General features: G+C 40.1%; 1 protein-coding gene and 2 non-coding genes across 3 annotated transcripts; all 3 read left to right on the top strand.

Annotated features, from left to right (window-relative positions):
* The first annotated feature begins 1,235 nt into the window (after positions 1-1,235).
* Positions 1,236-1,426, top strand: LOC139632484 (U2 spliceosomal RNA). The gene has a single exon (XR_011693569.1). It is a non-coding gene; the product is annotated as a U2 spliceosomal RNA (small nuclear RNA).
* Positions 1,427-2,337: 911 nt separating this feature from the next.
* LOC139632483 (U1 spliceosomal RNA) lies at positions 2,338-2,502 on the top strand. The gene has a single exon (XR_011693568.1). It is a non-coding gene; the product is annotated as a U1 spliceosomal RNA (small nuclear RNA).
* A 5,961-nt stretch (positions 2,503-8,463) lies between these two features.
* On the top strand, positions 8,464-15,330 carry LOC139632176 (transient receptor potential cation channel subfamily V member 1-like). Its single transcript, XM_071496975.1, has 15 exons — positions 8,464-9,029; positions 9,406-9,560; positions 10,057-10,209; positions 10,427-10,564; positions 10,654-10,958; positions 11,156-11,332; positions 11,741-11,896; positions 11,985-12,080; positions 12,180-12,250; positions 12,335-12,500; positions 12,579-12,645; positions 12,757-13,076; positions 13,345-13,469; positions 14,708-14,814; positions 14,903-15,330. The coding sequence occupies exons 1-15, from the start codon at positions 8,890-8,892 to the stop codon at positions 15,022-15,024; spliced, it is 2,298 nt and encodes a 765-aa protein (XP_071353076.1). The 5' UTR covers positions 8,464-8,889; the 3' UTR covers positions 15,025-15,330.
* The last annotated feature ends 29 nt before the right edge of the window (positions 15,331-15,359 follow it).

Genomic DNA, 15,359 nt, shown 5'->3' with positions numbered 1-15,359 from the left:
TCTTTTAACTTCTGTTTGGACCTGTTGTAATTGATTTAGTTGTTACCTTATTTATTAATTGTACTTAAATGTTTGTTTTAATTGGTGTTCTTTTCTCTCATGTTTATTGTAAATGAGAGCTCTGCCCTCAATGTTTTTCCAGTTTAAATAATAATAAGAAGAAGAAGAAGAAGAAGAGATGATAATAATAAAGAGATTGATTGGTTGAATCCCTTTAAAATATTTTCTTGTTAGATTCCGATTCTGTAAAATAAAAAAAATTAAAACTAGATTTGATTATAAGAAATGCCAGCTATGCTGACCTAGACTTCAGTTAAGTTGTCACAGTAACAGACGGTTAATTGATAAATGTTTTCACCGGGTGGAAATGCTCCTTTATGTTTGGTTTATGCAAATATTTCACAGTTAATGTCCATGTCGCTAGCATGTTAGCATTGTGTAAAAGCTTACCCAGTTATGTTTGGTAATTATGTGTCCTGCTGCTGTTTGTCACTAACCCTCACCCTAAATGTTAGTAAGTTCATTTTTACTCACTAACTTCACACTCTTTAGACAGAATGTCGCTTTAACGATCCAGATAATAATGATTAAGAAGCCAATGTGTTGGCAGCTATTTTGGGCTGTTTCACTCTTGCAAGGTGGTTAACTAAGCTACAGGTTAGCCAGGTTAGCCAGACCAATGCTGGCAGCGAGCTAAAATTCTCTTATGCTAAAACTTAATGCTAAAATCTTCACTCTTGAGCAGGAAAATATTTAGAAATGTTGAATACGGACTGTGAATTCTGTGAGCAGAAAGGCTGGGGACCACTGGAGACCGCTGGAGCAGCTGCTGTGACCTGAGCACTGAGGCGTAAAAACATGATTTCCCTCAAACACACAGGTCCCTTACACCTCATTAAGCTGAATTGTTAACTTTCATACACACGTTTAAAGAGACAGGCATCATATGTACCCTACTGTGATGTAAAAGGAGTTTTGTTTCTCAAGTGATATCTGCTGCTGATTGGATGAAAGCACACCACGTGTCTAGGAAGTCTAGATGAAGGCGCATTTGTAAAGACACTTTATTATAAACACCGCGACAGAACCGCAGCAGTGATACATTATCTTGGGTGTATGTTGTTCCTGTTTTAGATGATGTCCCGAAAATTGTATTTCAGGTCCCAACCGGTCCCAACCCACCACTGATACTGACGTTACGGAGAAGGAGGCCGTTTCCTCCGACAGTGTGTGGTGTCACTTCTCAGCCTTTTGGCTAAGATCAAGTGTAGTATCTGTTCTTATCAGTTTAATATCTGATACGTCCCCTACCCGGGGACCATGTATTAAATTGATTTTTGGAGCAGGGAGATGGAACAGGAGCTTGCTCCGTCCACTCCACGCATCGACCTGGTATTGCAGCAGCTCCAGGAATGGTGCGCCCCCCCTCTGATGTCTAACAAAATTAACTACGAATTGTTTAATATGGCGTACATCAGTTATAGAGATACACATTGCTTATTGTTTAGCACTATCATACATGTTACTCATATCTGTATTTACATGAGTTGTGCACTTGTTAACACACTGATGTCAGTTCCAGTTGATTTGTCTGCTCTGTCTCTAACCCCTGTTTAAAGACATGAGGCAGCAAAGTGTTGACATGCATGGGTGTAAAAATGGTCTAAAATGCTAAGTGAGGAGAAAAAGACGTGCTGTGTTCACAGTCCCTTACAAATCTGACAAAAATATGAAAACATTTTTCTTTTCAGTCTGGTTATAACTCCAGCTCATTCTCCAGAGGTGACAGCTCACTGTGTAGAATTTCTGCTGCTGTTGCTTCCCAGTCTGCTCTCCCCTGACAGATCACAAGAAAGGCAAATGTACTGTGAGCGCTTCAGTTTCTGTTATTACCTAAATCATTTCTTCTTGCAGTGAGTTACACTCAGAGACATGTAGACAAGTATGTTGAAGAAACAGCGTTGTTCACACTCCAGAGCAATAGGTGGCAGTAGCACGGATGTCAGTTGCTCACCAGTCAACAAAAAAACAGGAAGTGGTTGAACTGTGAGAAAAATGCATTGATGTATTATCTGCTTTGTGAGTTTTTATTCTTTTCTCTGAATTTTAAATGTAGATAAAACATTGTGTGTTTCATTTCATCTTAGCTTTTACTGTGGGAATACAGCATTGCATGATGGGAAATATAAGCATTCATTTTCAAATAAATTGTCAGCCTCTGTGCAAAGTGATTGAGTCTTTGTTGAATTGCCCCTGTAGTGTCTGGTTTTGTTAGTTTGTAGCTTCTCAGCACCATCAGTCAGCATGGTGCGTGCATGAAAGAGACATGTAGAAATCATACTTACCTGGCAGGGGAGATTCCACGATCAAGAAGGTGGTTCACCCGGGGTGAGGCTCAGCCATTGCACTCTAGGTTGTGCTGACCTCTGTGAATTCCCCAAATGTGGGAATCTCAACTGCAAAATGTCTGGTAGTGGGGGACTGCATTCACGCTCTCCCCTGATGACGTGTGGAAGAAAGCATTAAAGTATATGTGAGTCTAAAACAAATATTCAGGCTCACTTTCCAAATATGATTACTGATATGCATCAATTGATAAAACAAAAGCAGAGACAGTTCCAGTTCCGTTATCGATTAATCCTCATAAATACTTAAGCACAACTCAGATTCAGTCAGTCATGCTCAAATGAATGTGAACCCACACTCCCTCTCGAGGACGTAAACTGTCAGTCAGTGATGATGATCTGACAGCATCTTATTGCTCAGCCCAGTCACCTCACCGCAAGCCTCAACATCTTTGCAAATGCCCTCAGGTAACCACTATGCCCCCCTACAAGAGGAAGCCGAGCCCACCGAGGTGGTCTTCCAACAATCCACAACCAGTTTGGCCATCCCGCCCGGTACCCCTTCACAGCCAGGAGGCCTCAGACGAGGAGAATAACAAAAGAGCTAACCCTTTTCATAACTTATTCTCCTGTTCTCCCTTTAAGAAAACACCTCCCCCAGATTTGGAGAAGCAGGCCCTGGACTGGTCCGATATGTGAGAAGATGAGATACAGACAGTGGTTCTGAAACTTTTTCTCTTTTTGTCAAGAACATAGCTACATCCTCTCCTTTTCAATTCATAATAGCTTTTAATGGCTACACTCAATTTTGCAGTATGTTTACTCCAAGAAGTTAACTTAAGAAATGAGACTGACAACTACATTTACCAAAGAGTGGAGAAAGGGGGATTCTCAGTGGAGTGTGGGAGGGGTTCACTCAACTGGTGTAGGGCTATTATGTGGGAATAGAAATAACATAAAAATACAAGGCAGCTTCTCACCTGTTCAGGGTAGAGCTCTAGTGGTTGATTTGAGTTGGAAACAGATGCAGATAAGAATAATTAACATTTATGCTCACACTGAACCAGCAGCCCGCAGGGAGCTCTTGAATTCTCTTGACACCTGTTTCATGACTAACAATTGCATACATTGCCAGTGATTTCAACACTTCACTAGATACAGTGAACAATGTGCTGCCACTCAAGTCCTTGTCAGAAAGATTTACACATGGGAGAATAGCAGAGGGGTCAGGAGTCGAATAGATTATGTTGTCATCCCACACTGTACAAAAGTAATATCAGCTCAAGGATCTCCTGTGTTCTACTCAGACCACAGTTCCCCTCTGTGACAATAGAACTAAAAACACTAATATATGGGAAGGGGTATGGGAAACTTAATAATGAAGTATTAATGAAAGACCAAGACTTTAAAAGAGATTTCAGGGATTTCTTTGGCAGATGTGTAGAATTAAAGGGATTATACCACTCTGCCATAGATTGGTGGGATGACTCAAATAGAATACAACAATCTCAAAATCAGTTTAAATCATTGTATGAATTACAGAAAGAGACTCAGAATGTGTATGCCCTATATAACACTTTTGGATCAATGATAGACAGAGACAACCTAACTGTGTTACAGAGGAATCAACAGGAAATGTTTGAGCAGAGAGCACATGGCTTTACCTTTAAAATACAGAGGGAAAAATATGAGGAAGATGAGAAATGTTCTGCATATTTCTTTAAAACACTACGCTCACAAGAGAGAAGGAAGCTAATACAGAGATTAAAGAAAGAAAATGGTAAATTATGTGAGGATAGAGAGGACATGTTGGAGATGGCGCTGCAACACTGTGGTAAGCTTTTCCAAACTGAGAATATTGATATCAAAAAAGGGAATAAATTCATAGAGATACAACAAGAATTGGATGGAGACTCAACGATAGAGGAACCTCTATGCAGCTTTAAAAACAATGAAAGATAAAAAGGTACCAGGCATTGATGGACTCACAAAAGATTTCTAAATATCCTTTTGGGATTTAATAGGGCATCACTTATTAGAAATACACAATGAAATATACAGGAGTGGCAAAATGAATAGGAGTATGCACGAGGGAGTTGTAACCTTGCTCTTCAAAAAAGATGACCCAACATCACTGGCTAACTATTGACCTTTAACAATGTTACATGTGGATTATAAAATTCTGAGTAAAGTCCTCACTAAGCCTTTATCCAGGGCCATGTCATTCATTACAGGGAAAGATCAAACAAGTGGGGTTAAGGGAAGGAAAATTGCTTGGAACATTCAGCTACTCAGAGACATTCTGGCCTACATAGAAGACAGAAACATGTCAGCAATGTGTGAGTCTAGATCAGCAATAAGCCTTTGACAGAGGAGACCATCCCTGTTAGTAAGAACACTGGAACGTTTTGGTTTTGGGTCAAACTTTATGAAGTGGATAAAAATTATGTAAAATAACATAAATTGCAGGGTAATGGTAAACGGTAACCTTAGCAGACAGGGGTCTCTGCCAAGGATGTCCCTTATCTGCTTTGCTTTATGTGCTGTATGCAGAGCCCTTGGCAGATATGATTAGAACAAACATCAGGGGAGTGTTTAAAGGTATCTCAGTATTCAGATGACATGATGTTATATGTAGCTGACGATAAAAGTCAGACAGAGGCCCTCAGGACACTTGAAGAGTTTTCTCTTGCTTCAGAGGCAAAAATAAATAAAGATAAGTCAAAGTATAAATTTTTGGTTGCTTGGAGCTGGCGGAGAGACAAAATTGGTGTCTTAAGTTTATGTACAGGTCCTATGAATATATTAGGCGTTGAACTTTTGGACACCCTGAAGGTCATGGACTGTATAACTGGTCCCAAAAGTTACGCCTGGTTAAAAAGTAAATTGGATTATGGAACAACAGGAAGAATCTGACCTACATTGGGAAGGTTATCGCTGTTAAAGCTGACATTCTCCAAACATTATTACATTTGGTAAATGTGTTCCCAATGCATTGCTCCTATTTAATTTTTTCTGGGGAGGATATGAATACATTAAGAGAGATGTAATATATCAACGCACAGAGGATGGTGGGAGAAACCTCCCAAACATTCCCCTCAAACTGGATGTATTGTTTTACTGTAATATTTGTTATGTATTGTCTGAAACTCATGTACATAAGTGCCAAATTTTTTTGAAGTTCTGGCTCACTATCACCTGCGTTTTGTGCCTTTGTGGGACAATAATCCTAGTTCCTAAAGCTGAAACCATGCCTGAATATTTTGAATATATCGTCAAATGGTCGAAGAAAAATCCAGAATGCCAAAACAAAGAGGATGTTAAAAAACACAAAGTGTTATATCAGATATTAATAGAGAAGTTATGTGCAAAACAGCTTTTTTCTATAACACAAACAGACTGGACAAGAGCTCTGGGGCAAGCAGAGACAGTTCCAGTTACATTATCGATATATCCTCATAAATACTTAAGCATAACTCAGATTCAGTTAATCATGCTCAAATGAATGTGAACCCACACTCCCCGTCGGGCCGGTCCCTCAGAAGGCTCACAACATTCCTATCCACTCCACACCTGTATGTAGAGTCACAATGAATATGTTCAGGTTGATTTGAGTGACTACTTTCAAGTTTGTTAAATGTGAACATTTATGCTCAGTATACTCACTAGCTGGTCAGGATGGCAGTGAACGTGGCTTGATGAGCCTCACTAAGTTGGGATAAAAAAGTGTGATCCCATGCAAGCCCCCGACCCACAGTACCACCGTCTGTGCTTCTGAAGGCCTTTGCACATGCTCCACAGCACTGTCAGCACGGTGTACCTGCTGGACACATCACAGATGTGACGTGCCTTAAAGTACATGTGAGGAAAAAAATCTAATCAAATAAAGGCCAATAGCAAAATATGACTTTCTGTGTTATTTCCTTGCATGTAAATACATAGTAACACATTTTCAACTGTACTATAACTATAACACCGGTGAGATGAGTTATACTCAGTGGTGGTAACTGACTGTGGAGAGGTGCACAGTGTGTCAGTGTATATTTAATGTCAGTATCATAACAGATGGGTCACTCAGAAGATGCCAGTGGCCTCAGGCTGCTCTGTGGGCTGGGAACCCAGAGACTGACTGCAAGTCTCACCCATAAATGAGGATGGTTGTGACTTGGGCAAATCTAAAAAGTAACCAAACAAAGAAGTTTATATTAAATTGTTATATATGTATATATATCTATATTCGCAGTTCAGCGTCATCACCTGGCCATGATGAAGGGAAGGTGCTCGCCTGCGTTTGCTGTACAACAAATGTGTAGGTATCTATATTTTATGATGTGACCAGTTTTGTGGTCCTGGAGCTGCAGTTCTGAAACTGCAGCCTCTGGTACTGTAGACATGCCCTACTTTACTAGAGACTTGTGTGAAGCTCTCAGTGTAGTGTGTGAGGTAGTCTCTCACCCACTGGTTCCTAATCTCTTCCCTTCCATGTGGGTCGGTCACCTCAGATCTGTGCTTGTCAAGCACGCTGGAATCATATACATTAACATTATTGTGAATACCGTACACTTACCAGTACACTAGTCTACGGTCAAGAGACGCAATTGGTTGGACCTTCTTTGTGAGTGCCCCTTTGTTGTTTCTGTGTGGAAAATGTTTAAACCCTCCTTTATATGTCTTATTTCCATTGATTATGAATTTTAGTTAAACATGGAACATGTGGACATGATGATCTCTCTGGCAAAGGACAAACTGTGGAATGGCAGACAAGCAGTTTCTTAATGTGAACTTTAAAGACAGTTTAATTTCAAGGGGCTAGATAGTACTATTTACTATATATTCCCAACACTTTCTGATATCAGTTCACTGTTTTTCAATCCCACAAGTTTTTTTTTAAGTGGATGTAAATTACATCTTAGTTTGTGATAATCTATGGATTTGTCAATAATTTGATTTAACAAATTGATAGCTGTGAAACAAAGGTTTCTAGAATGGGGTTATCCATGTGATTGTGCCATATGGCCTAACAAACATTGTTACAAAATAATCCCCTGCAGAAAAAGGCACACCCCATCATATTAACACAACCTACACCCCAACCGTCACAGACTGGACTCAATTTTATTTTAATTAACTCAATTAAAAAAAACATTGGCACATATTATCATCAGATCCAGCAATATCCATGGAGTTGAAAGAACCACCATTAATAGTCTATCAAAGAGGGCGTAGTCCTGGTACATGCCAGCACAATACCAAGAAAAAAAGCACACAGGCCCTGTCAAAACCTGGATGTTACAAAGAAGTATGTGCCCAAAGCAATAATATGACCAAAGGATCCACTTTGCATGTAATCCACTTGATTAAATGTCCTGTGGTTGAATTTAAGAACACAGCCATAACAATCAGCTGTCTAATGGTTACTTTTCATCATTAACCCATATTGGTATAATGTAGTTAACTGTGTGTGGGCTCCAGGCTGCTCGCATACAAAACACACCCAGCACAACGACGTTTGAACTACGAGCTAGTCGGTTGAAAAGCTGTGCATTTCTCCGCCTGTTTGTGACAGACTTTCCCTGGACGTTTCTAGAGAGATCGCTCGTGTTTCTGCTTTTAAATGCAAAACACTTGACCCCATTTTTGAGTGATTATGTCTCTCCATTATCACTAAGAGCACAGTCCCTGTGTGTGAGTGCTGCATGGTGCCCCAGAGTCTGACACTGAGCTGCCCCCGCCCCTCTAACACACACACCCACAGAGAGGAGAGAGAGAGATCCCTTGTTCTACCTGTGGTTTAGAGGATTTATTGTGGAAAAACATCAGTATTAGACATGAGTTTAACATGTCTCCTACTTCATGTAGTAGGCTACATGTGAGCTGGAGGTTTCAAGCTCCCACTTCACATTGAACTTTGATTTCGGCTTCCAAACTAGTGTCTACAAAAGTATTTCACAGTAAAGAGCCTCTCACTTAAATAGAAGTGAGTAGCTATTGAAAAGACCATGAATTCTATAGTCACTCAACTCACGATGTATTCAGATACACAACACAAATCAATAAATCAGTTGCTGAGTCATGATATTTGATATTGATTAGAATTAGAATTTGATGATATTTTTGTATTGAATTCCAAGCCATGAACTTAACTGGTTTGACTGTTGATCACAGTCCCAGTGAAGCATTACGGGTTTTGTGAGAGGGTGTGATTCAATAAGTGTTTCATACTTTACAAAGATATTTGGATCACAATAGTGCTGACTCAGCGCTCACACTCAATAAGCATCCAGTGCATGTGATATGATCTCAGCATGCTCTTTGTTTACACAACTGGAAAACTGCTGTTCGGTAAACAGCAGGCTCGTCCTCAGGGGAGAGGGAGGAGCGTGGCCAAGGTAACAAGCACCATTACCACTTCAATGCCACCTCCTGACCTTTGCAATTCTACACCTGTGCAGCGGTGGCTCATTGTACCTGATGAGCCACTTGTGGAAGCAAACACAGTGTCTCGTCATACAAGATCAAGACTCGGTTATTAACGACAAATAAGATGGAAAATGGACGCCCACAAGAGAGAGAGGAGCCGAACAAAGAAGAAGAAGAGGAGGGGAATAGCCTGGATTGGCTCCTTAGAAAAGACAGCTCAGAGATCATTCCTGCACCTATGGATACCAACGTTCTACTGTCTAGGTAACCGGCCCTGCCGGGGAAGAGCCGGTGTTTGTTTTCCTTCTTCAGATTATTCTCATGGCTGTTAATTATGAAATGATAAAGACTATCTGCTGGAGTCATTGACACAGAGATCAGCACCGTTCTTTTGCTGCTAAGACTGTAAATATATCAGGTGGCATATTGGCAGATTTCAGGTAAACCAGCATCTGGTTTTTAAAGCCTCTGTTTGTTCACAAGCTGGATCCTCTTCCAAGAATAAACAAATACCGTGTTAAAGTAATATTTGCACATTGTGTTTAAAGATTACTGCTGATGTGACTTAATGTTTTTGCATAGCAGGAAATGCTGAGCTGCATACTGAATTCATGACTTTGTATGATCACTTTCATTTCAGACAGCATAGTGCCAGTGTTGACAACATTTACATTCAAGCATTCACCAGGGAGAGAGTCTTTGAAGCAACTTCCCAGGGGGACACAACTCAACTTAATGGCCTGCTCAACTACCTGCAAGTTAATAATAAGAGACTTACGAGCCCAGAATTCACAGGCAAGTAGGAAGAAGCAGTTTTATTTGTCTCATTTTTGGCGACATCTTGCTGTTATCTGTATCTATGTTAGTTTGAATCAGCCATGTGTCCTCGAAAATGTGTTTGTGCAGTGAAATACATTCTGGTCATGCAAAAGAACTGAGAAAGAAAGAAAAGAACTGTTTGCAGGTGGCTGGAGGAGTTTTGAGTCAGCTTGTGTAGAAAAGAAATCACTGAGGGCAAGTAGGAAAGAATAGTAGTGAATGAATTGATACACCTAATTAAATTTAGGACCTGTAAAATCAGAGGAAACTGAATGTGAATTGTGTCATTTGGCCCATAATGCCCTTTTGTCTAATACAGTATAATAGTGTATGGTGAGACTAGAAGTTTTCCAAAGTATATTTTAGGGGTTATTCTGATACTTATTTATGAAGTTGACAGGAATCATCACAAACTCAGTGATGTGAATAGTAAAGGGGAAACAAAACTATGTCATTTGTGCACAACTTTCAGATGAAACAAATGGGAAGACGGCACTCCTCAAAGCTTTGCTGAATCTAAAAGACGGCAAAAATGACACCATCGAAGTGCTCCTTGACATCGCAGAGAAAACTGAAGATTTAGACAATTTAATCAACGCGTCTTACAATGATCTTTGCTACAAAGGTAGGTGACATGGAATTGATGGTCGTGAGTTATAAATGAGAGATGTCATATGTACATGTAGGCACTAATGGCAGTCCGCTCTGGAAGTAGTAGTAGTAGTGAACAAGTACACATTTATCACACATTTATCACAAGAGACTTTAGGGCCTCATGCTCAAAATCCTTAAACTGATAAAGGATGTTTATCTTAACTGTAACAACGACCCTCATGTCACAGGTCAGACAGCTTTGCATGTCGCCATTGAAAGGAGGAGCTTTGACCATGTGAAACTGCTGGTCCAGAAAGGAGCGGATGTGCAAGCCAAAGCCAATGGGAAGTTCTTCCAGCGTAATGCTGGGCTGGGCTTTTATTTTGGTGGGTAGTTACATCCTGAATATAACCAGATGCTGCATTTTCCTTCCCAGTCATTAATGGCCAAAGTCACTATTGCTTGTTTCCAATAGGAGAACTTCCTCTGTCGCTGGCTGCCTGCACCAACCAGCCCGATATTGTCTCTTTCCTCATGGAAAACCCCTACAGAAGAGCTGACCTCGCTGACAAAGACTCGCAAGGAAACACTGTCTTGCACACCTTGGTGGTGATAGCAGACAACACAAAGGAAAACACTGATATGGTTGCGAGGATGTATGACGAGATCCTCATTCTGCACAACAAACTCGAGAAAACAGGAAAGGTCAAGCTGGAGTCTATTGAAAATAATCAGGGGTTGACTCCTCTGAAGTTAGCAGCCAAGCTTGGAAAGATTGGGGTAGGTGCGTTTTCACTTGAAGGTCTGTGTGTATTGTCAGATACACCTTGATGCAACACTGCAAAATTTGGAAAACATGAATGTGCGTGTAGATCGACATTACCTGACCATGGAAACTCTGCCACATGTGTGCAAACCACAAGAAGATGCATCCACTGTAACACAAGATAATTATCTCCTTTCTGATCCCGGGCCAGCTGTTCAAGCACATTCTGCACCGGGAGTTTGTGAATGAGGAGATGAGGCCGCTGTCCAGGAAGTTACCAGAATGGGTCTATGGACCTGTTCACTCCTCCCTTTATGATATGAGCTCAATTGACACCAACGAAGACAACTCTGTGCTGGAGATAGTCGTCTTTGGGAGTGAAATTCCGGTTAGAAATTTCTATTTTGATCTGATTCACAATGAACAGTACATGAAGGTGTACAAAATTACAATTTTCCCTAGTGGTTTTTTTGTTTGTTTTGTTTGTTACAGTAGGTTATTTACTGATATGCAGTGTGTTCCTGGTGGCAGTGAAGCCTATAAACAATGTCATGGGTGTGGTCACCTGCAGCTGTCAGTGTAATATGCAAGAACAGAATATACAAAACCAAGAGCACAGCAATGTCAACAGCTGACTGCCTCAGATAAAACAGTACATAAACCATTAATTATATGATGCTAATTAATTTCATCGATGCAAAATATACATATCAAGTATATTTTGAAATGTTCCTAGGCATGTGATATGATATGATTGTGTTTTAATGTGAAAACTGTCCTGTGACCATTACCTCAGAATCGTACTGAGATGCTCCAGATCGAGCCTCTACGCAGTCTTCTCGAGGATAAATGGGACAGGTTTGCTTCCAAATTATTCTTGATGAATTTTTTGGTGTATCTGATATACCTGATCATCTTCACAACTGTGGCCTTCTACAGAAAGGAAGGACAGGTAAGACTGAACAAAACCATCATCTAACTCAAAACAGGACAAACCATGTTTCAGCCTAAGCAAAGCCTCCTGACCTTTTCACCTGCAGCCACCGTTTCCCATTGAGGATACCCCGGTCGACTACCTCCGCTGTGTCGGTGAGCTCATCAGTGTCCTTGGAGCAGTGTGGTTTTTCTATAAAGCGGTGAGAAAGTGAAATCTGGTCCAGTAATACATTAAAGGAGTCAGATTTAATTTCAAACTAATATAATTTTTCCATATGATTTGACCTCTAAATCCATAGATAACTCTCTTCAAGAGGAACCCCCCAAACTTCAAGGCTCTATACACTGATGGATTCTGTGACATCATATTGTAAGTATCATCATCTCTTGTGAAGAGTACCTTTAACATCATTATTGTTGTTTTCCTACTGCTCCACTTTGCTTGTGTTTGCAGTTTCCTGCAGGCCACGCTCCTCCTGATCAGCGCAGTCTTGTACAGCTGTGGGCGGAGAGAATATGTCGGACTGCTTGTGCTGTCGCTGGCTCTTGCCTGGATCAATGTGCTTTACTACTCAAGAGGCTCTAAACAAATGGGGATGTACAGTGTCATGATGCAAAGAGTAAGAATGAAGTCAGTTTTGTACTTACATGAAGTCTCAGAGTGGGTTGCCTGGTTTTAAGTCTGTGTCCCTTTTCAGATGATCCTGGGTGATCTGTTACACTTCTTATGTGTCTATGGTGTTTTGCTCTTTGGATTTTCTGCAGGTAAGACTCACGTGGACTCCAGATGTAAAAAGTTAAGCATACGCAGAATAAAGACTTCAGATGTTTTCCAAAGTAAAGACTTCTGATTTTACATTTTCTCCTCATCCATAGCTATTGTTGCTCTCATAGAAGACGCCGCTCCAGCCAATGGCACACTGGCACGTGGAAGGAGCTTTGCTGTTGACACATTTAAGTGCAAGAAGCCAAGTTACAATGACATCCGCTTTACGACACTGGAACTGTTCAAGTTCACTATTGGGATGGGAGATCTGGAGTTCACTGACCACGTTCAGTATAAGGAGGTTTTCTACATCCTGCTCATCTTGTACATAGTTCTCACTTACATCCTGCTGCTCAACATGCTCATAGCCCTGATGGGCAACACAGTCGAACGAATCTCCAAAGAAAGTGAAAACATCTGGAACCTGCAGGTGGGGCACTATTATAGTCTGTAAACTTGATTTCAGTGCACAGAATCTAATGTTCACAGGATCAGGTTAATCTCACAAATCCAGGATGATGTCTACTGTAAATGTTGCTGGATATAAGCAGAACCAGCACAGGAAACAGAACAAAGCTAATTAACCTTAAAAACAGGGCATAACAAAATAACAAACAAAATAAAACTTGACAGACACACAAAGGTCTGACAAACTACATTTTTTGTGTAATCCCTAATATTTTGTTGCACATTCTCAGAGAGCCTTTACAATTCTGGACATGGAGAGGACTCTGCCGAGGGGGCTGAGGAATAAGCTGTTCTCAGGAGTGTCAAAGATGGTGTGTTTGAGAGGAGAGAAGGACGAGTGTCGCAGATTCTTCAGGTATAATTAAGTACATTTACTTAAATACTGTCCTTAGGTACAATAGACATACTTGTACTTTAATTCACTTTTTACATTTTATGCTACTGAATACTTAGTCTACCACATTTCAGAAGGGGATGTTTACCTTACTCCATTTACTTGTAAGCTATAGTTACCAGTTACATTTCAGACTAAGATGACATATTGAAAATCATGATCAGGTTGTGAGCAGTTCCACCAAAAACATGTCGTGTCACATCGTGACACTCTCAGATGGTTTCATTTAAATAAGAGCTGTGAATTCAAACTGGTAAAATTATCCCGTATTTCACAAAAAGCAGATTAGAGAAAACACAAATTTGTGTAACAGATCTCTTTCTGTTTTGTCTTCTTTCCTCTCACATTAGTGAAAGAGGAGGTAATACTTCGTCTTACAGGTCCTGTACTTCCCTGCAAATTTCCTAGAAGCTTACTTCATAATTTACTGTTAATTACTTTCTAAGGCTCTATGGCAGTTCAAACAATCAGTCATTAGGAACTGAAGAATTTTTGTTAGTCTTTCTAGGAAACATCAGTTTATGAACTATTTTTCTCTTGTAATTGTTTTTAAAAAAAAATATTTTCATAATAATTCATCATTTTCACAATAACTCAGATATAACTAGCAGGTCTTTGATAACTGTATCAACTAACACCTCCATTAATTTCCCTTAGAATCAGTACCAAATTGTTTAGGCCTTTCTTAGTAATGAACATAGTAATGAGCTATTGTTTCAGGAAATTTTGAATGTTACAAAGGAAATTAGCAGGAAAATTCAGGACCTGTAAAAGCAAAAATAAAAAAACAAATAAAGCACTACCAGACATTACATGTAATCTTTCCAGAAAGATTGTCCTGCATAATGAAAATAATCCACACATCTTTCTGTGAAGGGTTTTACATAGGGAGCATTTATATGGTAGAGAGTAGTTTCATTTAAACAGTGAAGACAGCTGATTCTCCAGAGTGACATTGTATCCTAAAAATACAGTTTTAAACGTTCTTCAGTGTTTTCACCTCTAACTAAACTCCAGTCACTTCCATTGTACTGTGGTGGAAAGATTAGCAATGAACACCACTATGGGTAGATGGGGAAAATGTTTTTCGGAATTTGGGTGAACTGACCCTTAAATCCTGTAACATGAGCTTATTAAGACATAATCGTGTCAAGAATCTCTAGTGTTCCTCGTGATGACGGAGTCTTATTGAACTTCAGGGTGGAGGAAATGAATTGGAGACAATGGAGGTCAGATCTTGGTGTAATCCGAGAGGAAGACCCAGGGAATCACATGATGAAGCCGCAGCCTAACAACCAAACTCCCGGTAAGACAACAGACCCCACACACAACCTGCATCTGGGCCGCTCCTCACTGCTAATATGACCTCACCAAGTCGTCGTTTAATCTTTCAGGGAACATGTGGAACCTAAATCCACTCTTGGAGAGGATTCGTGCCAGACGTCGCCAACCAGCGTTCCAGCGTTCCCCAATTTCATCAGATCAAAATCCCCCAAAAATTTTAACCAGAGTTTAAAATTTGAACATCCAGGTTTCATGTGGACATTAGCAGCCAACACAGCCTCACCTGTTTAATACAGCAACGTTTTTATTCTACCTACCATTTATTTAAAAAATAATTCATATGTACTGTACATAGTGTGCACACCATTAACTCAGGACAATTACAGTGTCAGAAGTTCTCAGTTATACCTTTGATTACCACAAACTTTAGTTCCCTTATTTTGAATGTACCTGTTGTGTGTAAACTGGTCATGCCTGTAGAACATGTCTTATCTGATTACGTGAATTCTTCTTTACCTGATAAACAAAAACATTTATACACCTGATTTTCATTTAGATCATCTTGAC

This window comes from Trachinotus anak, unplaced genomic scaffold, assembly GCF_046630095.1.
Source record: "Trachinotus anak isolate AG129_WGS33_773 ecotype Australia unplaced genomic scaffold, CSIRO_AGI_Tana_v1 ptg000014l, whole genome shotgun sequence".
Taxonomy (NCBI): Eukaryota; Metazoa; Chordata; class Actinopteri; order Carangiformes; family Carangidae; genus Trachinotus; species Trachinotus anak.
Note: the sequence above shows the minus strand (reverse complement) of the source record. Positions and strands in the feature narration are given on the sequence as shown.